The sequence below is a fragment of the Misgurnus anguillicaudatus genome, chromosome 8 (assembly GCF_027580225.2).
Source record: "Misgurnus anguillicaudatus chromosome 8, ASM2758022v2, whole genome shotgun sequence".
NCBI classification, from domain to species: domain Eukaryota; kingdom Metazoa; phylum Chordata; class Actinopteri; order Cypriniformes; family Cobitidae; genus Misgurnus; species Misgurnus anguillicaudatus.
This window is the reverse complement of record NC_073344.2, coordinates 5033728-5060563: the sequence shown is the minus strand read 5'-3', so window position 1 is coordinate 5060563 and position 26836 is coordinate 5033728. Positions and strand designations below refer to the sequence as shown.

The window sequence follows — 26836 nt, the reverse complement described above, 5'->3', positions numbered from 1 at the left end:
AAATATCAAAATTCTGTTCGGTCATTTCTGTGCGGCTCACTCCAAAGATCATCTGTGCCAAAATTCATAACAATTGAACCAAATTTGAAGGAGGAGTAGCAAATAAACGGAATACTGTACATTTCAAAATGGCCACTAATGTAATGGGTGGAGTTTTACTGTAAGGTATTAAAAACAACAAGCACGAGGAGAGCAATCACATGTACTAAGTAGAATTTTCATAGATCAAGCGGATCAGGAGTTATAACCATTTGAACATTGAATTTTTGCACTGCTGGTGGCGCTATAGAGTTAGTACTAGAGACCCCATTTTTGGTCACATGACTTTTTAAGACCACCACTACAACTGTGCCAAATTTCATAATTTTCCTATGTACGGTTCATAGGGCTGCCATAGACGCCTATGGCTAAGAAGAAGAAGAAGAAGCAGAATAATAATAATAATAATAATACTAACAATTCCAATAGGTGTCACAGCACCTTCGGTGCTTGACCCCTAATTATCTTTTATGAATATTTAGAGTTCGATCTATCAAAATAACCCCCATCTGTAAACAAAATAGCAGGGGCTGTTATACTGCAGTGATGACGCCAAACCAGCAACTCACAGTGATGGCGTCCTCACATTTTTGTCATAGCTATTGTTTTCCATGATCTGAATCCAGGGCGTGCTTCTCTCTCCCCTCTACATTCTGCATAGCTGAGAGGTCTCGCAAAGTTGAGTCTTTTCCAAGTGTCCCATTCCCCATCTACGTTTGACACCGCACTCCAGACACAACACTGACAGCTGAGGCAGGAACGCAGGGGGGTTGGAGGGGTAAGAGTGAGATAAATAAAAACAAAGTATCCCTACATGCTTACACGCTCCAGCTAACACACAGCTGTATGGCTGACAGATAGAAAGAGTAGAAAGCGACAAGGAAAAGGTGGCTGGGGCATCTAAGAAACGACACTGGACTGGTCTAGTTGGCAACCAGCATTCCGCAAACAGGTGCCTCATGTTTACTAAACATACAAGCAATGCTGAGAGAGACTGACACTATAAGATGGCATGGCGCTAGTCTGATCCTAAGGACCGCTACAGTTCCACCCCAATGACCCTATTTTACTGCTTCTCTTCATAGGATACAATGTAGTTATCAGCATATGTTGCATTTAGGATGTTGGTGGGGCTTAGGTGTGTTGGTGTTCTTACCAGGCTTTATCCAGCAAGGCATTCCTGCCCAACTTGCTTTACCAGGTAACCATGCTGCTGGTAAACATCACAAGTCACGACCATGGTCCACCACCATCAAATCAGCATCAATCTGGACCTGCATGGAAATTCAATACTTTACCTTATTTTTTCCATTATTAGTAACTCCAATAATGCTTTGCAAACAGTGTTGCCAGATTTAGCTGGTTCCTGCCCAATTGAGCGGTTTTGAACTTGATTGTGTGCAAAAATGCATTTAGGCGGGTTTGGATTGATGTGGTGTGTTTCAGACATTTTCATTATAAGTTAATTTGATCCACTCGAAAATGCTGTGCTCTTCAAGATCCTGTTAGTTTACCACCAACAGCCTGTTTCTTCCTGTTCTGCATTTAAAGGTAAGATTTCTATCACTTCAAGCCGATCCCCCATTTCACGCGCCACTGAAAAATGTTCATGCTGACCTGGTAGCCTATGTTTAATAATGAAGTGGCCTAAAAGTGTTAATGCAAGTCGACAACTGCTAAGTTTCATTTTAGAAAAGTATTAGGAAACTCATACTCCCGTATTGCATTTCTAAGGATGACGTAGGGGTGGGCGATATGACCAAAATCTTCTATCACGATAGGATTAATTTTATGATCATGATAACGAAATGTATCACGGTAGAGTTTTTTTATGTTTTAATAAGGTTTAAATCTTTAATACCATAGAAATGTTCATAATTCTCACAAAAACATATACAAGAAAGAAGATAAAAACAAACAAAACTCAAGCTCTCTGAAGATAAACAGTCAATGACATAAGAATGATAATAAATAATTATTAGAGCTGGGCATATTAATCTAGATTAATCTCATACAAAATCAAAGTAAATTTTTGCATAACATATGAGTTTGTGAGCAGCGATCGCGCTACTTGCGCGCTCCTCACAGACAGAAAGAGCAGCGGTTGCGCGACTTGTCCGCTCCTGACACACAGAAAGAACGCACGCATACAGATCTGTTGTCTGTGTTTCAATGGCTTAAAATAACTTGTTTTAAAACTGCAGTGCTTAAATACGTGTACAAACGTTACGTTTTCGCGACCACCCGCATAGGAGCGTGACGTGGGCGCGTAACCTCGATAGAAACGATAGTCCAAAATCTCTACCAGTTGACAAATTTCTACCGGTTAATTATGTTTACCGGTTTATCGCCCACCCCTAGGATGACGGACAACTTCTTAATAGTATAGACGGTTTCAGCAGTAACAACATAAACAAGCAGCTTTTGTGGTCATCACGTAACTTCCGGTAAACTCCGCGAAGAATAAATAACAACAAAGTCCTTTTAAAGTAGTTTATTTATATAACAAGCAAAATAAACAACACGTAGATTACATAGGACGAGGTATTTATTTAAGAGTTCAGTTTCAGCAACTAGTCAGACCATTAAGCAAACAGAAACCGGAAGTACAGTTCGGACCCTATGCTTATTGCGTCACCGCACGTGCGCCCGATGAAACAGCCTATAAAAATATGATTTTCTGATATTTTGAATTTTATATTAAGTATGCATGGAATAAGACAGATAATTTTTTCTTATGGATATTTTATTCTTTCTCCGCGTAAGCATGCACACACGTCTATATTAAAAGGAATATGAAGTAAGAAAGAAAATATAGGCTATAGTATAATAAACAGTCTAAAGCGCATGCGTGTGTGTGATCAAACATTTAGGGCGGGTTTTTTTGGGCTTTTCTGGGTTTTTGACAACTTCTGGGCTGGAAATCATCAGCTCTATTTGGCAACACTGTTTGCAACCTCTCTTGGTAGGCTATTCGTGTTTGTTAAAGATTGGGAAGCCACAGGCACAGTGCCACGACAGCATGTCGATTGACTGTTTGTATAGTATTACTCGCCCCTGGCATGAAATGTAGCACGAGTGTTCAACAGGTCATTTGGGGTCATGGGTGCCTTGAAAATTTCTGAACTGTTCTCCACCCCCGGCCACTTTGCCAATTATATTGGACTCAAGGGCAATATGGACTCTCTATTAAGATCACAACTAGCAAAGCGGCTCTCTACAGCACACGATTTGCTTTTCCGCTGTCGCTTGACCTACGTAAACACACAAAGCCCTCCAAGGCAATACATATGCCAATCAAAAGTATTAACTGTTTCTGATCAAAACTGTGAAAAAAGTATGTTTAACTGCGAAAACAGAAATTACTGGAATACGTTCATTTTCACTGGCATCAAGTGCACCTACATTCATCGTGACTAAAGGCATTTATTTACATTAGCCTACTGTGTATTATACTGTAAACTGTTCAGTCTTTATAAACTATACAGCATTATAAAGTAACGTTAATAACACTTCAGCTGTGGTATTTAATCGAGTGTAATATCCCGCCCATATATTCATTTTCTTTAGGTGTACATTCAAGTAAAAAATAAAATGTAATTACCTTCACTTTGAAATGAAGAGTCATACGTGTTTATTTCCAAATATAAGTCCAAAGCGTCACTAGTTTGAGCATTTGAAGCAATATTGCTTAATTATGATTTATTGTCATTTGCGTGATATAACAGTTCTTCTTCGTCGTCTTTTTCCGTTTACTCCTTTATAACTTTATCGCCACCTACCATAATTTGTACGTACTGCGCTGTGTAATTTAGTTATCATTACCTTAGCTCTGTCTGCTTGCGTACAAATTAATTAGATTTATGGAATAATAATCATATAAATAAATACAGCATCAGAATGCTTTGCGTGAGGCTGTTATTTTAGATTTAGTCTTAAAAATAAGACTTGTTAATGCTTAATGTTCATTTTAACTTTGAACAACCTGTTGCGAGTAAATAACATATATTTAAATTTACAGTAAGACAAACAGCTGCCAGTAATATTGTTATTTCTACAGAAATTTTTAGTAGTGTAACATTATGTTACTCATAAAAAACATATTTTTTCTTGGAGAACTCTGCTTCTAATAATAAAGCACTAAAGCTATTCCCCTCAGATTGTGCCATACATCTTTCTGGTATGGCAAACTTTCCCCCACTTTCAAAAGAAGGAAAAACAAAAGGCTGTCAGTTTACTAGAGGTCGTGCTTCAGTTAAAAAGAAATAATAAAAATTGATGGGAGGGAGCCATATTCTATAGCCACTGGCAATGGCTTACCTTTGCACAAAAGAATGCAGCTAGAACCTCTCTCATTATGAAACCTCAGGATGATTAACTGAGGAACTCTGTGTGCTGCATGTTGCCCTTGAAATACCCCACACGTAAGCACAGGGATTACTATAGATGTCCAGACATCCAGTACAGCATATCCACCACTCCAAAAATATTGATTTGTATTTTACTTAAATACATATGAGGAATACATAGTTTAATATTTGTTGAATGTCCAAAGACAACATAAACAACACACATTCAAATCATACATTAAATTGATACTCAATGCAACTATAATACTGTACATTGCTATTGACTTGCCCCTCTAGAATTTTTGGACATTTGTGAAGCCACTAATCCATACTCACAAAAGAAAAGAGTAATTACAGTCTCCATGGAAACACTAAAACACACAACATGGCAAGATGACATAAGCGCACTTACAAAACCTAAGAGAAACACAATAACAGGCCACAAAGAGACGTAAATTCACTGAAGTCAATCCTACAGTGAATATACGACAGTCATAGAATTAAACGTCTGTTTAAGGTACTTTGAGTAGTTTGATACAATACTGGTCTGTCTGCAACATGTAAGTGGAAGTATTATTTCTCCACACTTCAGTGATGTTAGGGATAGCCTATCTTGCCACTATGACAACAATAATAACAAGGTACGTTGCTAATATGGACACTCCCATTAAAACGTGAAATGTCTTTCACTTATCTTCTTGTGAAATCCGTCTTATTTACTCAGAACAGTGTCATCAATGTTTTTAGTTTATTTAGCATGTGATCCAAGATTTACTGTAGATCTTTTTCTACAGAGGTGGAGATACGTGGTTGAGAAACCACAGCCTGAGGCCACAGCAGTGCCTGATCCTGGATTATGAGACACGTCCCCACTTCGGTAAGAAAAGTGTTAACCCTTTGAGTCCTTAAAGAAAAAATGCAGAATGCAAGACAAACAAATACACATTGGATCATATAAATTCATTATACATTATGATGACTCGATGACTAATGACTGTTAAAAAACATTTATTTAAGGTAATTTGTTTAGTTTTCCATGATGGATTATTTGCCCATAATACAGGCATAGTAAGAATTTTACATTACAATAGCAGTATATATGTAAGCAATAAGGTATGAGAGGCTGTGCTGTATTGTGAATAAGTAACGGCTGAAGGGCGTTGTTAGGCACGACGCGAAGCGGAGTGCCTGCAACCCCTTCCGCTGTTACTTATTCACGATACAGCACTTGCCTCGAGTACCTTATTGCTTTTATAAAACGGTTACCACACAATATTAAAGTAAAAAAAATATTAGTGCAACTTTCATGAAGTTAAATCAATAACAGCATTCCTTCCGCTAGAAAAAATAGTCCCTGACTGCGAACAACAACATGAAAGCTCAAATAAAAACAACAAACTGTTCTCAGTCTCATTATATGCTTATGTGTTGCTAAGGGTGTTGCTAAGGGCGCAGTGATATTAAATAGAACCGTTGGGTAAAGCGGTCATAGCAGTGTTTTATTGTGAATAAAGCACACCTGTTGACCAATCAGAATCAAGGATTGGAGCTAGCCGTTTTATAAAACAAGTTATAAGCATGTTCTACTATAAATTGATATTGTAGGAGGTTGATGAATGTAAAGAATGCATACATTTTCACAGCTTCTGGTGTAAAAATGGTAGCAGCGTACACTTGGCTATTGTGAAGCCTACAGAAACCTAATCAGATAAACAAGAGATTAACACATAACATCCGCCAGACTGAGTTATGGTGTACATTCTTTAAGTCTGCATTCTCCACACATACTGGTCATATAGTAGGGACAGTTTGCAGAGGGCACTGCAGAAAGTAATAAACAATTAGAAAACATTGTTCACAATGTTCACAATTTTTGCACTAAAAAAATCTCCGGTTGCACGTGATTGAATTAAGTTTTCTTAAAATGATTTTTCTTTAAAAAATTTGTTGGATCTACGTAATTTAATTATGTACACCAGTTCAACATGACTGAATCAAGTTTTCTTAATTAATTTTAATTATTGTTAATTTCATTAAAAAAAAAACGAACAATCCTTCCTAAAATGCGAATTTAATTTTTCAGTGTGTAATAATCTGTTTAATCCTTTGATGCGATGTTTTTAAAATGAAACCTTTATTGGTTTTAAACCTAAAGGGGACATATCATGAAAATCTGACATTTTCTTTTTTTCAATTATCTTTTTATTGATTTTTAACATTTTATTAACATAGCAGACAGAAAAAAAGAAAAAAGAAAATGAAAAAAATAAATAAAAATGACAAAAAATTAACAAATAAAATCAAGCAAATTAAATCAAGTCAGTCCATGGTCACAGATGATTCAAATCTGACATTTTCTATGTTTAAGTGCTCTAATTGGGTCCCCAGTGCTTCTATCAAACTAGAAGATGTGAAAAATAACAACTCAGTAACTTAGTTTTAGTAAACCATTCTTTGCAAGCATGTGAAAAATAGGTAATTAAAATTACTCCCCTTGTGATGTCAGAAGGGGATAATACCGTCGCTTAATCTGCACTATTCAACCACGGCACTGCTATTTAGTGTGCAGATATCATCTCATTTGCATTTTAAAAGAAAAAAAAACAGCACATTTTTGCTCACACCAAAGTGGCAATTTTAACATGCTATAATAAATTATTTATATGATGTTTTGACCTAGAACTTCACATACACACTCTGGATAATCCAAAGATTTATTTGACATCTTAAAAGTATTGTGAAATGTCCTCTTTAAGAACATATAAAGACCGCCATGGATGATCACTTTAAAAAAAACCTGTTCTCTTTTTAAGGATGTGTGCCAATTTGCACACTATGGTGTACTGTGTAGTGAACTGCAAAAATACCCAGCTAGATTCGGTAAAGTATGAGTAGCCAGATGCTATAAATCCTTTCTTTTTTTATGATTTAATTATGCATTAAAAGATTAAAATATCTCATGAAGAAAAATGATGCTTACCTGTGAAAAAGTACAAATTCATTCACATCCATTATAAAATCTATTACTGCATGTATTTTTCTACCTAACGTTGTACAAAACATCCTCTGAGATCAACTTCTCCCAACCATCCAAGAACTGTTTGGTGGCGAACAATGCCTCTTCCAGCATGATGGAGCAAAAGTATATTGTACATATCTGTACCTAAATGGTTCATATTAGGGCCCTTTTAAAGGATACTGCTCCAGTGTCAGCTTTTAGGACAATTTTAGACCATTTTATTTTTGTTTAATCCTGTAGACTCGGTTTTAAAATAGATACATGTCTTTTTTTTTAAAGAACAGTTAATATGTTTATTAAGTTTGCATATATACTGACAGCAACATAGTATTTATGATTAACATTATTAAAAAACAGCAAATAAAATGAAGCACAACACACACAAAAACTAGCTACATTATAAACTTTAGTAATCTGTCTGTGTATAATCTCTATGTTCTCAAATTAACACATCTGAATGTCAATTATTCATTCTACATACAAATTTATGATATGACCATGTGACAGATCTAAACACATAACATGCTATTTTTCTTCAAATATAACTAGCATCACTTAAAAAAAGACAACATACAGTGTAATTTAATTTCATAATTTAATAGCCTGTGTCAGGCATCAACCACATACATAGAAATAGTGCAAACTGGACAGCTTAATAAAGCACAGACACTTTCAACTAAACTTGTTTGAGATGGTGATGGAATAACATTGTGTTCTGTACTACCGAAAAATTGTTACCATACATCATTCATTTTTATAAAGGCTTTCCAATTTGTTTGACATTCTGCTGTGCTCTCCTGAAGAGACAAATCAAGACAGCTGAGCAATTACAACACTGGGGAAATTCCAGTACCCTCTCTGCTGTAATAATAAACCTTAAACCAACAAACAAATATGATCTTCATGCACCACGTAGCCTGTAAGAAGCCTTGTGATGGGACAGGATATCGGCACAGATACAAAAAGAAAGAAGGCACAATTACTACCAAGTTCTTGCGTTAATTCCTACATTGAGGATATCAATGTATGCAACTCTTCTGCAGCTATTGCTACACAGGAAATCGTAGGAGGAAGGACTACATACTTGGTACATTATGACACATGCAAAGGAAATTACTGTATAATATTGTCATAAAAAAGTTATTTCTTGTTAATCAGTTCACTACTGTATATAAAAATGCGGTCCATATGGTCAATTTGATTGTGTGGCACGTTTGAAGACAAACTGTGAAATGACAAAAAACTATTTGTCATCATATCATATCAGTAAAAAACAGCTACATTGCAAAAAAAGCACACTCCAAGTAAATTTAGGAGCAATATAGTTTGTTAGCAAATCTGATTGACATTAATATAAATAAATGTCTTTTAAATAGCAATGAGAAACCTAAGTTATACATTTAGATGAGCATAAATTATGCGTGTTCAGCTGGTATAAGAGAGTTACTTAGTGTAAACACTCAGTGGAAACTCAAGGCACCTTCAGAAACCAATATTGCCTCGTGCTAAGCAATACCCCAGCTTGTTCTGGTTGCCCAGTGCAGACATCAGACCCACATATGCCTCAATTTGAATGGGTTGATTCAGCACTAGAACTCCGTTAGCTTTCCCAGGTATAGGGTTCCTGCTGTGGGCTTTCTGTGCTGCCAAATTCAGCTGTTCCATGAAGTTGTTGATCTAAATGATAACAATGGAAAAGAGATCATTTAAAGAGTGCAGCACTTTAAAAGTGCACAACGCCCAGTGTATTTACAATATGCATTTGACTTATTCCAGTTTTGTCAGGTTGGTGGTTTCTGACTGTCAAAACATACTTGTTTATGCTGTCTCTACCCTTGGTCGACCAGTCTTCGTCTTTGTTGAACCTGCTGCTCACCTCAGCAGGCGGGGTGGAATGTGAAGAATGGGAATCTGGCAGCGAAATTATACACCCCCAGTCCAAATGAATGGTTATGCGATCTGTGAGGTCACCTGCATAAGACCCCTCATTCACACCTTAAACTACATACATATTTAAATGTGAGCGGATTGTCCGTGATGTCCGTAGCCATGTTAAGCATTGTCATTGGAGAAGCGCTGCCTTATGTAACCTCGCCTTAACGTCCACAAGTACTCATCCTTTGACACCTTTATTCTGACATTTTAATGTTGCGCCATGCATAACTAGTAAACACGTCGTTTCTTCTAAAGCCGACTTCCAAGAAATTGTGGATTCTTACTCCACCTCTGCATGTTGTTTGGCAGTTTTTCTAGTAATATTTATGAGTAATAGCATTTGAGAAGGCTATGCAAGCTTATGGTTTAGTTTGTAGTGTGACTAAAAAAGGAAAGATTTTAGAAATTCAGAAGAGGTAAGGTACTTAAACATAAAGGCTGTGTGGCTCATAAATAAGCAATATCGCTCTAGTAGGAGTGTGATCTAGCTCTATATCATCATGGCTGTGATTAGGCCAGAGGCAATCACTAGAAAAACTAGAAAACAACAACAAAGTGTTTTTAAAAGCCTCTTTGAATGCCAGAATGACAGGCCTTCTAAACTGTCCTTTTAGTCATTTGTTTTGAATGTCCTAATAACTCAATATGAAATAGCTGTTTCTTAATATTACCATTTCTTGGTCACAAAGTGTGGTTTTAAGAGAGTATATATATACACATATACGTATATGTATATGTATACGTATATGTATATATATATATATATATATATATATATATATATATATATATATATATATATATATATATATATATATATATATATATATATGTATATATCCATTCAAATCTGCAGTCGATTAGTAAAGATAGCACCTATTTGAACATTTGCTCGGTCAAATGTTTGGTGGCTCTGATGTATCTGTGTTTGATGTTCAAAAATAAGATTTAATTTGTTTTGGGTTGATATTTCTTGTTTCTTTTATTCATATTTAGTCTTTTTGTTGTTATTTTGGCGGAGGTAAAAGTTAATAAAACTATATGAAGAGTTTGGTTCCAAAACGCAATAAATCCATTTTTACAAATTTCGGTTTTCTATACCAAGAAAGTGACAAGATGAAAACCACTATTTTCTGTTACAAACTTTCACTTAGCATCTTTAGGTTATAAAAACATAAAGAATTCAAATCGATAACTTGATTTTCAAAGATTTATTATAAAAACAAATTCTTTTTTCCACAAAATACAATAAATCCATGACAGTTTTTTATTTCAAAATGGTATAAATCTATTAAATCAATGTATAAATGTGCATTCATCTTTACCATTTTATATTTATTTAGTTGACTAGTGGTATACAATGATTAAAAAAATAAACATGAATGGCATTAACCAAAACACTTACTTTGTTATATTAAGAACACTGTCATTGCTGCAGTTATACTTGACGCTGCTCTTTACATTTTTCACAGCGATCAGCTGTAAAATGTTTTAGTCCTGCTCGATTTTCGTTGACTTTGAGTAAAATAATGTAAAGTTTTTCATAAGATCCTCTGGGGTCAATGTGTTAGCATGAGAAGCTTGATGCTGTCTGGAGAACAAGCACCCGAGTGCCTCTCGCGGAAATTATTAGATGTTGATGGCTTACGTTTCTTTCCCGTCACAGAAAACCATCACAGGTTTATCAATGCAATTAAAGTATAATTCACTTCCCCCGGAAAACCCCGCCCACCCGTCAATCAGCGGGAGACGCTAGAACTTACAAACATCACATCACGCGACAGCTTTGTTTAATTTCAAAACTCAACAATGGCACGAAAGAAGAAGTGTGTTTTTGGATATAAGGAGAAGAAAGCCAGCCTTATGGAAACAATGGATATAGTTTATTATCCGGGGAAGCAGCAGAGTTTTGCGTGTGTTTGTTTAACGCTGGATATCATTGAAAAGTCCCAACCGGGTCATGAGTTGCATGCGGTAAGTAAGACTTCTATAGGGGCATGTATATTATATAAATGACACGAACATGTAGTGAATCATAAGTTAAACAGTGTTGTATAAAGTGTTGCATGACTAGTACTCGCTCCTCCCGCGGTAGTAACTCCTCCTTCATTTTTTCGTACGTTAATCAGAAAGATTCGTTAAAGCTAATCTTTCTTTTATAAATCTGATTAAACTAAAGACTCTTCGGAGATATGAAGGATGTAATACTACTCTAAAGGTACACCAGATTAACTTTAGAAATGCAGAAACAGCGCGTGTTATTTGAGCTTTAACAGCTTTATTTTTTATATTAATTTATTTTTCAATTTAATTTATTTTTTTCAAAAACAATCTCAGTGATTTTCACTTTTGCACATTTTGGCACAAAACACTTAAAGACTTTGACTGTTTATTTCTTTTTCTTTATTTAAAAAAGTGTATTTTTGTCAGTTTGTTGTTGTAAATGTTCCAATTGGGACAGAGATTGTGCCATTTTCAAAGAGTTTAATGAAATCTTCATGTTATAATGTATATTTTGCTTGCATTTGATGTAAAAATGATATAACTAGGCACGTAGTATTAAAACATTGACAAATTAATCGAACCGGACCAAATAGCATCGAAAAAGCGTTCAAAGTATCGAAAAAAATCGCATCGCTGGCAGAGAATATCAATTTTGTATCGAATCGTAGTAAACTCTCAGATTTAAACCCCTAATAAACAGAATAATTAAGTGTTTTATATTGTAATCAGTTTATTATAAGTCAGAGAGATGTTTCTGCGTGCTGCTTATCAGTGGTGATATCTAACAACGTTTTTTAATAGTCACGTCACCGGAAAATAAGTCATCAAGGAGTGGTTTCCTGGACAGGGATTAGACTAGTCCTACAGTAGGCTAAAATAAATGTAAGCGCTGTCCAAACTGAAAACAACTTGCACTGACATATCTTAAAATACATCAGTGTTTTGCCTCAAAATGCACACAAGTAATGTTTTTAGTAAGGCATATTTGTTAAAACTAGTTATATTTTATGATTAAACTAAGGCCTAGTCCTGGCTTAAGCTAATCCCTGTCCGGTAAACCACCCCCAAGTGTCCCAATGTATAGTGAGCCAGTGTCCTTACCATACCAGTTCCAAACAGCGCTTTTGCGTCCTTTTAAGGGCACTTCGGGAAGGGTACAAAGTACCAGACACAGTAACAGACGCTTTAGATAAAGAGAAAATGATTTTTGAAGTGTTTAAAAACAGCATTTATGCCCGTGTGTGTGTGACCATCCGCTCTGGTGGCAGCTTTTTCCAGTCAAAGATATGTGACCGTATGGCTCAAGTGTTTTAAGAAGCCTCCCTCACTAATTCTAAAATGACCAGTAGGTGGCGAAATGATACAAGCAGTGAAGCGGTTACTGTGATGTTAGTAGAATATCGCATGGCTGAGAAGGGCTCTTAGCCAATCAGATTCGAGAACCAGAAAGAACTGTTGAAGAATTTTAAAGTACTTTGTTGTCAGTGGCGGCTCGTGAATGCTCATCCGAGGGGCGCAAATTCAAAATAAGTGTTCGAGGGGTGTCATGTGTGTTGCTTGTGTTTTCAAAATATGTGTTTGTTGCGTCACGTAAACCATGTGCATCACGTGTTTTGTCAAAATAAGTGCCCGCTGCACACGCGCCAAAAGTGCCCATGACAGAAAAGATGCTCACGTTCACAAAATACATGCAAGACACTAAACTCTGATCACACATGAGATTATGTGAGTATCTGGCAAACGCGAGCACCTATCCTATCACAAACCCTTCAGACGCATATGCAGCAGGCACCCACCCTGACAAGACACGTGCAGCACACAACATCTCTCCATGCCCAGAACACATATTTTGAAAAAAGGAACCACACACATGACGGCTACATACATGTGACGAACTTTGCATCAAGTGACCTCGAAGTCACCGGCCGCCACTGTTTGTAGTGCAAAAAGGTTCTTCAGACAAAAATGGTATCTTTAGTGTATCAGACATTACATATCAGACAATATAAACATGTTTTGTGTGATACATCACAGGTGATAATAGTCTTACCTCACACAGATTGCCCATCTGCTCATTGGCGCTCCTGACAGGGTGATAGGTGAATGTAGTGTAAGGATAGTTAACAGAAAAAGGATTCCAACGTGCACTGAAAGTTGGCTCTCTGAGTTTGTCCCAAAACACACGAACTCCCTCACCCTCTCTCCTGAAACACACACACACATGCATAATTATGTCAAAATTGCTTGTAAATGGGTTTGCACACAATTTATCACAGAAATGCTTCATGAAGGAGGTCTATTACCAAGACTTTTTCCACTATATTTACTGACAGAAAAACGCAAGAAATATGCAGAAGAGAAAAAATAATAAAAGCTTTATAAAAACAGTGCTAGTTTTTTTGTTTGTATTAGCATGTAGCACTCAAGTTCACAATAATACACATGATTCACTCAAATCTGCTGAGTGATTCATACACTCAGGCTTGCAATTAGGTCTGTTTGACCCCAGACCCCCCCCCCCCCCCACACAGTTTTCCCTCAGTGCTCATTCCTGCCAAAGCTGTCACCATTTCTCTTCAGGTCGCCTCCTTTATGCACAAGCCAATCTAATGTTTGCTAAGCTTAGAGGCCATTCCCTCCCCTCATCAAATTTTCTTTCATTCGTCCTGCCTTTCTTTCTGCCATTTAAAGTAAACAGATTTTAATGAAAAGCCTAGAGGGGATGTCTTTATTTTCCAGGCTGATGAAACCTCAGAAGACAAGAGAGCGCCTGGCAGCAAACGCAGAGCTTTAAACCCTCCAAACATTCGCTCTTTGAAATTATGTTGGCATCCTTCCATATTTTACAAGCATCTTTCACAATAGACCATGCACCTTTTCACCATCATTCATGGTATGAAAGGTTGTGATTTGTGCGACTGTCCGTACAGTACACACTAACAGAATATTAGCACTTACTCATCTAATGCCAATGGATTTTTAAGTGCCACACCATGTCCTAAATGGGCGCGATGTGATAAAAGAACAAGTGATAAGATCTTTTCCAGGTTATTTCGCTTTTTTGTGATCATGGCAAGCGATGAGCGACAAGACATTGACAACTGGTTTAAATATCTGCATCATTGTGCTGGGTAGCCCCACCCTCAGTAAAATCTTATTGGTTCAAATCCTGTTCCACATAACTGTATATTAAATAAAAACTGTGTTCTGATTGGCTGTGACTGTGATGTGTCGACCTGCATTACCAAATTGCTTATCACCCGAAATGGCTTAAAGGAATATTCCATTTTCTTAAAAGAAAAATCCAGATAATTTACTCACCACCATGTCATCCAAAATGTTGATGTCTTTCTTTGTTTAGTCGAGAAGAAATTATGTTTTTTGAGGAAAACTTTGCAGGATTTTTTCTCATTTTAATGGACTTTAATAGAGCCCAACATTTAATACTTAACTCAACACTTTTTCAACAGAGTTTCAAATGACTATAAACGATCCCAAACGAGACATAAGGCATTTTTCTTTTATAAGAAAAATAAAAAATATCCACTTTTAAAGCACAACTTCTCGTCTAAATCCGGTCGTGATGCGCCAGCGTGACCCCACGCAATACGTCATGACGTCAAGAGGTCACAGAGGACAAACGCGAAACTCCGCCTTAGTGTTTACAAATGTGTTGAAAGAGGACCGTTCCTACGTTGTTGTATGTCAACTGATACTAATTAATGTCTTTGAGTCAGTTTGTTGTTTACAATGGTCCGCAAATGTGCGTTTTATATATGTAACACCTGACCTCCCTACGTCACTACGCATTTACGCTAGGTCGTGCTGGACTGGACCGGACCTAGACGAAAAGTTGTGGTTTAAAAGAGCATATCCTTCATCTTTCTTGTCAAAAATGACAATCGTTTTGCTAGATAAGACCCTTATGCCTCATTTGGGATCGTTTATAGACCTTTGAAACTCTGTTTAAAAAAACTGTTAAGTGTTGAGTTAAGTATTAAATGTTGGGCTCTATTAAAGTCCATTAAAATGAGAAAAAATCCTGCAATGTTTTCCTCAAAAAACATAATTTCTTCTCGACTGAACAAAGAAAGACATCAACATTTTGGATGACATGGTGGTGAGTAAATTATCTGGATTTTTCTTTTAAGAAAATGGAATATTCCTTTAAGACAGTGTTATGTATTACAATATTTCAAACCCAATTAAGACAGGATACAACTAGGTGTGTTTTTTTTGCCTTGCTTTGAAATGACTAATAATCGAACAGAATTGAAAAATCAAAGAAATTTTATGCCATTTACTTCTTTGCACACATGAAGCTAGCTTTTGTATGGTACTGGTATTTATTCAAATTCAGAAAGCTGTCCTCCATCCCACCATATCATTTTCCAACGAAAGTCTTTCAAGACGGAGTATTCGAAAGTGAAAGAAGTTATGCTTCACTACTGACAGTTGATAAACGATAGGCCTGTTGAGAAAAAAAACCTGTGTCTTACTGCGACTGATATGCCCCAAAGCACAACACCATGGCAGCTACATACGTAACCAGTGACCTAGTGGTTCTTTTTCACTCCTGAACAGACAGACTGGGCTCCAGGTAAAGTCAAATGTGAACTTTAAGCGCTCACTGTCTAGCCGCAGGAGGTCTAAACTGCGCTTTTTGTTTTTCTGAGCTGATCGATGGACATGTTTAGCCCGAGGGCTGGAGCAACATATTTATTTTTCTTTTGAATTTACATTTTTTTCTTACAATCTTATAAAACATCTCACATCTATATGCATTTAGTGTAAATCTTAATACATAATTTAATAAATAAATAAAATAAATTATCAATTTAAACGTAATTAAGTTCCACATACCACTTCCCATAGTTAGAGGATGCTTTGCTATAGTAAAATAGTGCATTTTTGTATAGGTGAGTCAGACATAAACATTATTGCTTCTTACGGTAACCACTTACTCAACCCTTTTTAGCGTATTGTGCTCATGAAGGGTACAGGGAAGGGCACATAAGATTCCTATTAACAGGAGTGCTAGAAATTCAACAAACTAATTTACTCACACAGTATCTTAAAGATGTAATGTGTACATTTTAGGAGGAACTATTGACAGAAATGCAATATAATATACTATATTCAGTGGTTTATAACATAATGTATAAATGATAATATATCATATTATATAATGAACTGTTATGTTTTTATTACCGTAGAATGAGACATTTGTATCGACATACACCGCAGGTCTCTAGGGACCTCACCAGGGGAGAACTGTACGGTAGGGCTGTCACGATTATGAAATTTGGCTGACGGTTTATTGCCTAATAAATTGTGACAATTATGCTGATTAATTGTCTGTTTTATTACTTTGACATTAAATTCTCGTACATTTTTTTGTGTAAACAATCATGAAATAATTTACACACATTGTTGTGATTATTCAAATTAAATCTTTTGCGAGGTTTACAGGTAGTACATATTAATACACATAACACATATTTAAAAGCAATTATTTAATGAATATATCTTTCAAAAACTGAAGATTCTTAATAATAAATAAACAAAATAAAGTACTGAAAAATAAGAATAACATCCTTCACTTTCCTAAATTTGGAATTGTTGTTTTGGAAATGTATGTTTTACTCTGCAGTTCATACTGCTTATACTGTTTTGCAGCATTTCTTTAAATGCAGTTTTTTTACTGTTTTGAATAGCTTTGCAATGCATCGCGTTACACTTTCAGTTGAGGAGCGCCATCTGATATTGTCTCATTTATACAGGCGCTGCAGCTCCCCCTTGTGTTTTTAAGAGAGATGTGCAATCATTGCGGTGATCTGAAATCATTGTGATGAAGTCAAACAATCATTGTGACAGCCCTACCGTACAGCGAAAGTAACGCGAAAGGAAAGTAACAAAGTAACGCGAGAGGAAAGTAACAAAGCAATTTTCTCAGAACCCTGACTACATTTGCAACTATGACAGCATCATTAGCACGCAGACCTTGACAGAGCTGACAAATATCACGTTTTTGGTCATTGTTTCCCACGTGTAGGTCCGGAAAGATGTTTTTGAACATGGTAAGTAAATACTTAAAGTGGTAATTTTTTTCTAACAACACATTGTGTTTCTCGATTCATCTGTTACAGTACTGATCAATCTACAGGTTATTTATTTCTGTAACACATCCTGAAGTTTGCCTTCTCAGAGTTTTTGGGTTAAATTGGGTTAAAATGTCAGGAGTTCCTGTCGGGACGTTTCTCACGCTGCTAATACTGTTGCATTATGTTGAGAATTTATATTATGCTCATTTTATTTTCGTAGTATTCATACTGTTGAAAAAAAATATTCTCAACAATTTAAGTTTGTACTGTTTGGTTGCTTTTGAAACATTTGATGAAACTAAAATTTGAAGTGAAAATGTAATTTAATTATTTATTTATTTTTTTGCAAAAATAAACAACTAAATATGTAGCAGTTACATTTTAACAAGGTCATAGTCATGTACAGTATATTTACTAAAACAAGTGTAACACAAAAATGTATCTTGTTCCGTTGTGTTACTTTTGACCCACCTGTGTGTTACTTTTGTCCTAGCTGACAAAGTCGAAAGTAACAATGCGCTACTTATTATACTGAAGTCGTTTTACAATTGTTCAAAATTCCACCTGGTATTGATAGACCACACTGATGAGTTATTGACCACTAGGGCTGTGACGAGATCTCGTCGCGCGAGATTAAATATGTATCGGGAAATTAATTATGTCACGAGATTTCTCAGGGAGGTGAAATGCTGGCCTTTTCTCAAACAAAAGGCTGCATCCTTTGAGGGTCGCATTTGTAGACTGCATACATCATAAAGACTTATTACAGAATATTAACAATTATAACGTTTACTACTATATTAAGTTAATCGTAAATTGTTGTAATATGCTTATGACTTTTCTTGCGAATGTAATGCTCAGATAATTGAAATAAACCAGGCTTGATGACGTATGGAGCCTGCGGACCTCCGGAGGATGCAGCTTTCTGTTTGAGAAACGGTCACTGTCAGCATAAAGTTTCTGGCTAAACCTTTTCTTGTGCAGTGTGCAATGTGCATGTATTATACTTCGTCTTTTACTGCATGTGCTTTTTTGTTTGGGCTTCCAATAATGTTCGTCTACGCGTTGCGATTGTCTGTTGATCAGTGTCAGAAGTGTCTTAGCAGATTAAACCCTCACTCAGCGTTTACATGATTTTATCTTTGCATGTTCTTGATCAAGAATAAAAGTGGCTATATCATTTCTGTTGTAACGAATTGAAAAAACATTAAAGATTTAAATGGATTTAAATGTTGTTTGGTTAAAAGTACGCGGCTAAAGTTTAGATTCTAAAGTGAAAGTAACAAAAGCGGGTCCGTTAGCGCCCCCTGCAGGCATTTGTTATAATGCATAATTCTGGTTTTTATTACAAAGGCTACTTATTACTGTGTTTACTTGTATTTATACTTTATTTGAACAAATGATTATTGCATCGTCATTATCTCGTGTCTCGTCTCGCAGATTAAGTGTCTCGTCACACCTCTATTAACCACAGCAAAAAATATATCTCTGTCTAAAATATTATCTTTTAAAATTAAATTTTTTTTGCTCCCTAAACGGACAAACTGCTCTACAGAGCGCATTTCATCGCTGTGTTGTCTCGGACGATGACATGTTTGTCCTGTGGCGGCTACTGTACTATGTGTTCCAAACTTTATTTATTTTACTCCAATTTTAATCCAAAGGACAATTATTTTATAGTTTGCATTTGTAATATGCATCTTATGACACATTAGGAATAATATAATGCATTCTGAAACACCATTGTTTCCTGTTTTCTATGACTTTTTGCTAATTTCTGTTTTTTTCCTGTTAATTTCCCCCCTGTAATCTATTTACTGTAAAGCTGCTAATTTGATATAAAGTGTTATAGAAATGAATTTGAATTTAATTACAATATTAAAATGTTACATAGGATTGAATTAAAATGGTCATGCATTTAACTTTTAGTTTATGTTTAAAAGTTTAACTATTTTTTTTGTCTGAGATATTAATGGATTTTATTATTTACTTGCCTTAGTCTTTTACCAAACACATATGCTGTAATTTTTTTCATGGAACACACAAAATTGATTTTTAAAGACTACACAAAACTGTTGTAAGACTTTTTGAAATTTGAGATACCTCTTATGATCTTAGAAACTTCACTGTTTGAAAGCATTTTTTGGACTAATATGTGTTTCATTTATTTCACTGTGTGTATCACTAAAGATCTTTTGTTTTTAGCACACACTTGTACTTATTACACACACAAATAAAGCCTTTTTATGGAGATTTATGTACACTGGGAGGAGAGCTGCTTAAACTGTGCGTGTTGCATTTCCAGGTGTGTTGCAAAACCAACAGACTCCAGAACACACCTTAAGCAGGACCAGTTCCTGCCAAACACACATCCCTTAAGGCTACAGAGAAAGAGGGACTCATAGAAATAACATAACTACAGGGCAAGGCTGTGTCTCCAGCTCACCCAGTGCTACCTATGTTTACACTAACACTCTCAGACCTTGACAATGACTGCTGAGGTCTTGGTGGCTACACCCTACTGAATAAACTGATGTGTTGAGAGAAAATGAGGGGAAGGGTGATTATGGGAAGGCACAAAGCAAAGCTCAGAGAAAAGGCAGACTGTTTGTGTAGAGTATAGAAAGTTGTGATTATTTGCTTAAACGCATACAATGTACTTTGTGCGTAAAAGAGCAAGGGCACATGCACACGTTGATAGTTTGAAAGCGTATTTTAGACATTTGTATGTGTGTACAGGATTTGCTACAGCATATTTGTAGGCTACAGTGGTATAACATGTCATAAACTTGTGAGGACGCTATAAGTGGTCTAACAAATGAGCCAAATCATGTTTTGCTTTACATGTAATGTCAACAGGTTTATGAGGGTAGGAAAATATCATTAGCCTGGTATGATGTCCTTACTAATAAAGTGAAACAACCCTGTTTATGTGTGTGTAAGAGGGAAAGTTCACTCCCAATCTTTCCAGATGATTCCAGAGGTAAGCTATCAGTACACAAGGGCCAGTTGAGACAGGCAGAGGGCAGGGCTGCAGCAGCAGCAGCCAGCGGGCAGGGACATTCACTGTTTATGGTACAGGTTTGAGCTTTCACTGATCACTGCCACAAGTCTCTTTCTCTCTCTTACACACACACACACACACACACACACACATTCTATTTCATCCCATTACTTTGCATGATTGAGAAAGATTGAGGGTAGCGGGAGGGGCAAAAAGAGTAGGTGAAAAAGAGAAGATAGAAACAGTGAAAAATAGATGCTGGGATCTGTCATGCATGACATTTGAGCTTTCCTGAGAAGTGTTACACAGAGGAGTGCATTCCTAGAAAATATTCACAGTACATTGAAAGGAATAGTTTACGTTAAATTATATTTTTGGTAATGAGAAATTCTTTATTACACCACTTACTCGCCCCAGTTACACAAACCCATGTTTAACACAAGAACACATCATGTCTTTTCATTCAGAAAAATAGGATATCTATTTTAATGAAAAAATGTGCAATGAAAAATACAAGTTAATTGAGACAATGTAATAGCCTTATAAAATAAAAATCATTCTTCATGAAGATTCAAAACCCATATGGGCCACAAAGATGCATGTTGGTTATATAATTGATGTTATAAATATAATATAAATATAATTGATTCTTATTTGTCTTGTGACTTAGAACCATGATGTCAATGTCAAACATGTGATTTAAGCCAGTGGTTTCTAAAATTTTGATACTATAAAACTATATGTATAAACTATTTCAGGACCTACCAACATATTCTTAAATGTAAAATGATTAAAACTTTTTTTCTCTTATAATTGAGTAGTTTTTATTTTCCTTGTAATTTTATGAATGAAATGTAAGTCTATCAAAACAACTTATTGTAAAGTGAGAAAAATAAGTATTTGAACACCTTGCTATTTTGCAAGTTCTCCCACTTAGAAATCATGGAGGGGTCTGAAATTGTCATTGTAGGTGCATGTCCACTGTGAGAGACATAATCCAGAAATCACAATATATGATTTTTTTAACTATTTATTTGTATGATACAGCTGCAAATAAGTATTTGAACACCTGTGAAAGTCAATGTTAATATTTGGTACAGTAGCCTTTGTTTGCAATTACAGAGGGCAAACGTTTCTTGTAGTTTTCACCAGGTTTGCACACACTGCAGGAGGGATTTTGACCCACTCCTCCACACAGATCTTCTCTAGATCAGTCAGGTTTCTGGCCTGTCGCTGAGAAACACGGAGTTTGAGCTCCCTCTTAAGACGGGCCTGGACATGTGCTGGTTTAAGAAGGTGAACCTTCCATGCCATTCATGATTTCAAAACATGATGTCTTAGTGTATTACCAATAGTTACCCTGGAAATGGTGGTCCCAGCTCTTTTCAGATCATTAACCAGCTCCTCCCGTGTAGTTCTGGGCTTTCTTAGGATCATTGAAACCAATGAGGTGAGATCTTGCATGGAGCCCCAGTCCGAGGGATATTGACAGATTTTGTAATGATTGCTCCAACAGTGGACCTTTTTTCACCAAGCTGCTTCGCAATTTCCCCTTAGCCCTTTCCAGCCTTGTGGAGGTGTACAATTTTGTCTCTAGTGTCTTTGGACAGCTCTTTGGTCTTGGCCATGTTAGTAGTTGAATTCTTACTGATTGTATGGGATGGACAGGTGTCTTTATGTATTTTTAATTTAGACTAACAGGTCTTTGAGGGTCAGAATTCTAGCTGAAAGACAGGTGTTGAAATCCACTATGAGAGATTATGTCTCTCACAGTGGATATGCACCTACGATGGCAATTTCAGACCCCTCCATGAATTCTAAGTGGGAGAACTTGCAAAATAGCAGGCTCAAATAGTGTTCAAATACTTGTTTTCCTCACTGTATCATATCAAAATCACTGTAACCAAGCGACCTTATCCCACTGTGTGACCCACAAGTGGGTCCTGACCCGCAGAGGGTAAGATTTTTTAGCAAATGTACAACTTAAATTTCTGTCTGTTCCTTACATTTATGGCTTCAGAAGGCTTGGCATATAGCACACAATTTGCTTGAAGCATCTAGATGCCAAAGACATCAGACATTTCAATTTCCTGGTACTGAAAAAAGTTGCTTTGAAACTCTTTCTTTTGTGCTTCAAAAGAAAATAGGTCAATGTGTAATTTTTTTGTATACAGAACAGTATATACAGCCACATAACATAGTCCTTTACTGATATATGTAGTTGGGGAAGTGTTTCTCATGCACAAAGACAAGACAATATACCCAACAAGAAGATAATACATAAGGAACGCAATGTATTCTTAGCCATGCTTTGGTACAGCGTCTTGAAATTCCTGCAGCGGTCGGCTGCACTTTGTATGGCTGAGGACTGGTAAATCAACACACTAGATGAATATCAGAGGTCTCCTACAGCTGTCAGGGCAAGTGGCTTTTAGTGCCAGAGCCAACAAACTAATTCACAGATTGCTCAATAGATCCTACGATTTGAGTGCACTCACTGCAGAGGACAATCTAAGAGACCGCGTTTAAGTGGGCAGGAGAACCAATTGATTGATATATGAGAAAATAAACACTTTTATATAAGACACAAATGATGATGATGAAATACAAGGTGGTGCCTTAAATTCCCGTGACTAATTCTTATAGAAAAGTAAAGATTAAGGAAATGAAATTCAGAGAAAGTATTAGATCATCACGGTTGTGTGTAACATGTATAATAAAAAAAGAAAAACAATATTATTACAAAAAGGACTACTTAGGGATTTCCATGTAAATTGCAAGATTACTGCAAAACGTTGTGTTTCCTGACAATGACAAATAACCACAAAATCTTTCAGGCTCAAACAATGCGACACATAAATCTACGTGAGTGCAGTGGACACAGTAAATACAGTGACAGACCTGACAAGCACTAGCATGTTGACACATAGTAAAGAAATGGTTAACAAATCCTAATGTAAACTTTAGTTAATCCTTCCCAGGAAGTCAAACGCTGTGAATTCAGCAATATAGTTCTGATTTCGGCTGCTGTTTGTGCAATTTATATCCCACCCACACATCGCTTGATGAAAACAGATTGTATGGTCTAGGGATTCTGCAAAATAAAATGCTTAAAGTAATTTGGGTTTCTCCAATGGCGTCAATCTTAATTAGGTAATGTACAAAGTGGTTTTTGGTTACACTTCATTTGTAGTTTGGCTAGTATGTGAATGCTGTACATTACTGGTCTAAATGTGTGAAATTGCCCCCTCTGCTGCCCAATTTTAGAGTTGATTTGACTAAATAAATTCACCATTCAGGCCCCGAATAAACAGTTAAGCATTAAAATAGGTTATAATGTTAATGAGTTAAAATTAAGATCAACAATTCTTTGTATTAGAAGTGCCAGTAGTTTCACAACATGTGCAAAAAGTTTAGGATCACTTGACACTAACTTTTGGTGAATGCTGAAATTAAGTGTCATCAACAAAAACATTTTTTTATATAATATTTGTCACAAATATAATTGTGACAACATATTAATTTCCTTTATACAAAAAGTAAAAACAGTTTTATTTCAATAGTTTTTGAAATGGATAACCTAAAAACAGCAAATGAAAGCCCATAAAAGAAGTAAAGTTTAAACCTGTCTCAACAACCTGGTTTGATGAAATGATAAAATCTATGACATAAGAAAAGTAGTTTCACAGAAGACGGTGTGACACCTTTTAGTTTTTACTTATTTACATAATGTACATAATAATCTCTGTATGAACGCACCACATACAATCATGTTGTTATAGCTGGCTACAGATGTATTACCATGCTGATACAGTATATTGACATAACTGCATGATTGCAAACATAGCTAATAATGCACGCTTGCTTGTGTGAAATTGGTTTAGTGTTTGTGTGTGTGTTTGTGTGTGTGTTCCTGCATTTATCACAATCTGGAGACTGAATGTCCCAACAAAGATAGGAATACTGGTAAATAGATTTTTTTAGGTCCCCATGAGGAACCAAGCTTATAAATCAAAGAGAATAATATTTCTTGGAAATCTGAAATAGCAGAAAGTTTCCTGTGAGGGTTGGGGTTTGGGGAAGGGGATGTACAGTTTGTACAGTATAGAAACCATTATGTCTATGGAATGTCCAAAAAAAGAAAACCAGAAAGTGTGTGTGTGTGTGTGTGTGTTTTCTATTTAATTTACTTAAAAGTTGTGACACGCACCGATTCAGCTCCACAGTGGTTGTGATGTTGGTTTTAATGGGAATAAAGTGTAATTTTATAAATGTCCTTATAAATCCAAGTAAATAAATGACACACTCTAAAAACAAATAAGGCAACGATTTTTGAGTGAGTTGTCTAACGTTTTAGCCAATGTAAATTTGTTTATTCATGCAATGCTGATTTCTTTATTTTGCTTATCAAGATGACAAGTTCACAGTAAAAAGTGTATAAATCACATGGACAAAAAGTAAAATACATTTCATTAGTAATTTTTTTTAGTAATTTTCTACACAATATATAGTCACTGTATCACTTTATCTAAAGTCTGTAATGAAATTCCTTGCCTAACTGCTTATTTCAATCTCTTTATGATTTCTTTTGACAGATAGCTGAAAACATTGCCTTCGAGCCTGGCACTGTTTGAGATTTCATAAACATTCTCTTTACACTCGATTTGCTGAAGATATTTTTATAGAAACATTCAGTTAAAATGTAAAAAAGCACTTGTCAGCATGAGTTACCGAGGACACCAAGGAGTGATTCGCAGGGTAGATGGGTAATTAACTTGTCTAGACAGTCTGGGAGAGAAGCACTTTTAAAAATATTGCACACTCTTTTACTCAGCCACAGCGAATTCTCCTTGCACCACACCAGGACTAAGACTCATTTAAAATCACCACAAACCATTCACCCGCCAATTAAGGGAGGCCCAATCTTAGAAATTGTGACCCTGTCTCTAAAATCCAAGACAATGTCTCATAATCTAATTATGAAATTCAGAGCATTACATTTATATTTCAATCACTGATTTTATACTGACTTCAATATTTAACATGACCTTACTCAGTCAATATTAAATATATCAAGGTCATATTTTCACAAAATGTTCTTTACAAAGCTGTAACATATTTCTGGTCCCCAGTAAAGAATCAATCATCATTTATAAATATAGATTTGCTTGATTATGCGGAGATCCACATGTTGTGTTTATATTTAATTAGTATTCAATAACCAAAACTTAGAATAAACAAGGGTGCAAGAGGAGCGAGAATCAGAACTAAACTATTCAGAAATAAAGGTACAAACGCTGTCACTGGAATGGTACCCTTTAAGGTTCCCAATATATATAATTTGGGTACTGACATGTACCTTTGAGGTACCAATATAGTACCAATAATATGTACCTTTATGGTGCCAATATGGACACTTTATAAAGGGGTACTTTTTGCAAGGGTACAGCCTTTGTAGTGCAATGACATGATAGTACCTAATGACGCTTTTCCATTGCATAGTACCCCACGGTTTGGTTTGGGTCAGTTTACTTTTGTGAGCTTTCCACTGGGTGCAGTCTGTAGTGCCCAATGCTTTTTTTTAGTACCACCTCGCTTAGGGTTTTAAGCGACCTGAGCTGTCACCAAAACGTGACGCGAAAACACTGTAGATCACTGATTGGTCTGAGAGAATCCTTACTACCAGCGTCATCGCTGCTGTATAATGTAAAGTATTGCTTTACCTTAGTGTTAGCTTGCGCTGTCCCTAGTAACTGGAGACAGAACTGCATGTAGTCACGATGGGGCAAATTATTCATTTGTTAGCAGTGTAGTAAACTAAATTCTGTGCATGGAAGAAGGAATGCAGCATTTTTGATGCAGGCACTAGCAGCAAGGGCATTAAGATGACGTTGTGATATCGATTTTACAAGTAGTAGTCTAATCTGTATTCTACCTCAATTGATCACTTATTTGAAAAGTACTTGTCATGTTCTGAATAAAAAGTCTTTTAAAACAAAAATTAACTGTCTGTTTTTTACAACTTTTTATTCAGGATTAAAAATCTTCCTTTAAATTTAACAATAATAAAGATGTGTCATTTACTGTGCTAATTATCAATATTCACTGATACGAAGAAAAAAAATTGTGATAATTTTTTTGCCATATCACCCAGCCCTAATTATAATGCAGAAATGCAAGCAAATAAAACACTGGCACATTGCAATTTACATATGCTGACGTTAAAATCATTCTTCACATGAAGCGCAAAGCCCTAAGGCTCAATAATTCATCAGAGTGATGCTGGCCGATGGTATTAAGTGATCATCAAGGTTTGTCTTTGTAAGATTTTGAGTATTCTGCTGTGCCACTAAGTGGAAAACATGAGTCAACTGAGGTGACT

General features: G+C 36.0%; 2 protein-coding genes and 1 long non-coding RNA gene across 11 annotated transcripts in view; 1 reads left to right on the top strand and 2 right to left on the bottom strand.

Annotated features, from left to right (window-relative positions):
* Positions 1-3796, bottom strand: part of tp63 (tumor protein p63) — a 94638-nt gene extending 90842 nt beyond the window's left edge. For 4 of the 9 annotated variants that reach the window (XM_073870158.1, XM_073870160.1, XM_073870159.1 and 1 more), the window contains exons 1-2: positions 3644-3795; positions 1196-1313 (exon numbers count right to left, since the gene is read on the bottom strand). The gene's annotated coding sequence lies outside the window, so the exon portion shown is untranslated. Of the gene's footprint in view, positions 1-1195; positions 1314-3643 lie in introns of all 9 variants that reach the window. The other 5 variants (XM_073870164.1, XM_073870170.1, XM_073870169.1 and 2 more) reach the window with 2 other exon arrangements.
* An 851-nt stretch (positions 3797-4647) lies between these two features.
* Positions 4648-20308, top strand: LOC129450810 (uncharacterized). Its single transcript, XR_008646431.2, has 3 exons — positions 4648-5029; positions 5183-5265; positions 19756-20308. It is a non-coding gene; the product is annotated as an uncharacterized lncRNA (long non-coding RNA).
* Positions 7986-26836, bottom strand: part of tprg1 (tumor protein p63 regulated 1) — a 29377-nt gene continuing 10526 nt past the window's right edge. Inside the window, exons 5-6 of the mRNA XM_055213823.2 lie at positions 13397-13550; positions 7986-9084 (exon numbers count right to left, since the gene is read on the bottom strand). Coding sequence (XP_055069798.1) covers positions 8890-9084; positions 13397-13550 — 349 coding nt within the window. The 3' untranslated portion in view covers positions 7986-8889. The remainder of the gene's footprint in view (positions 9085-13396; positions 13551-26836) is intronic.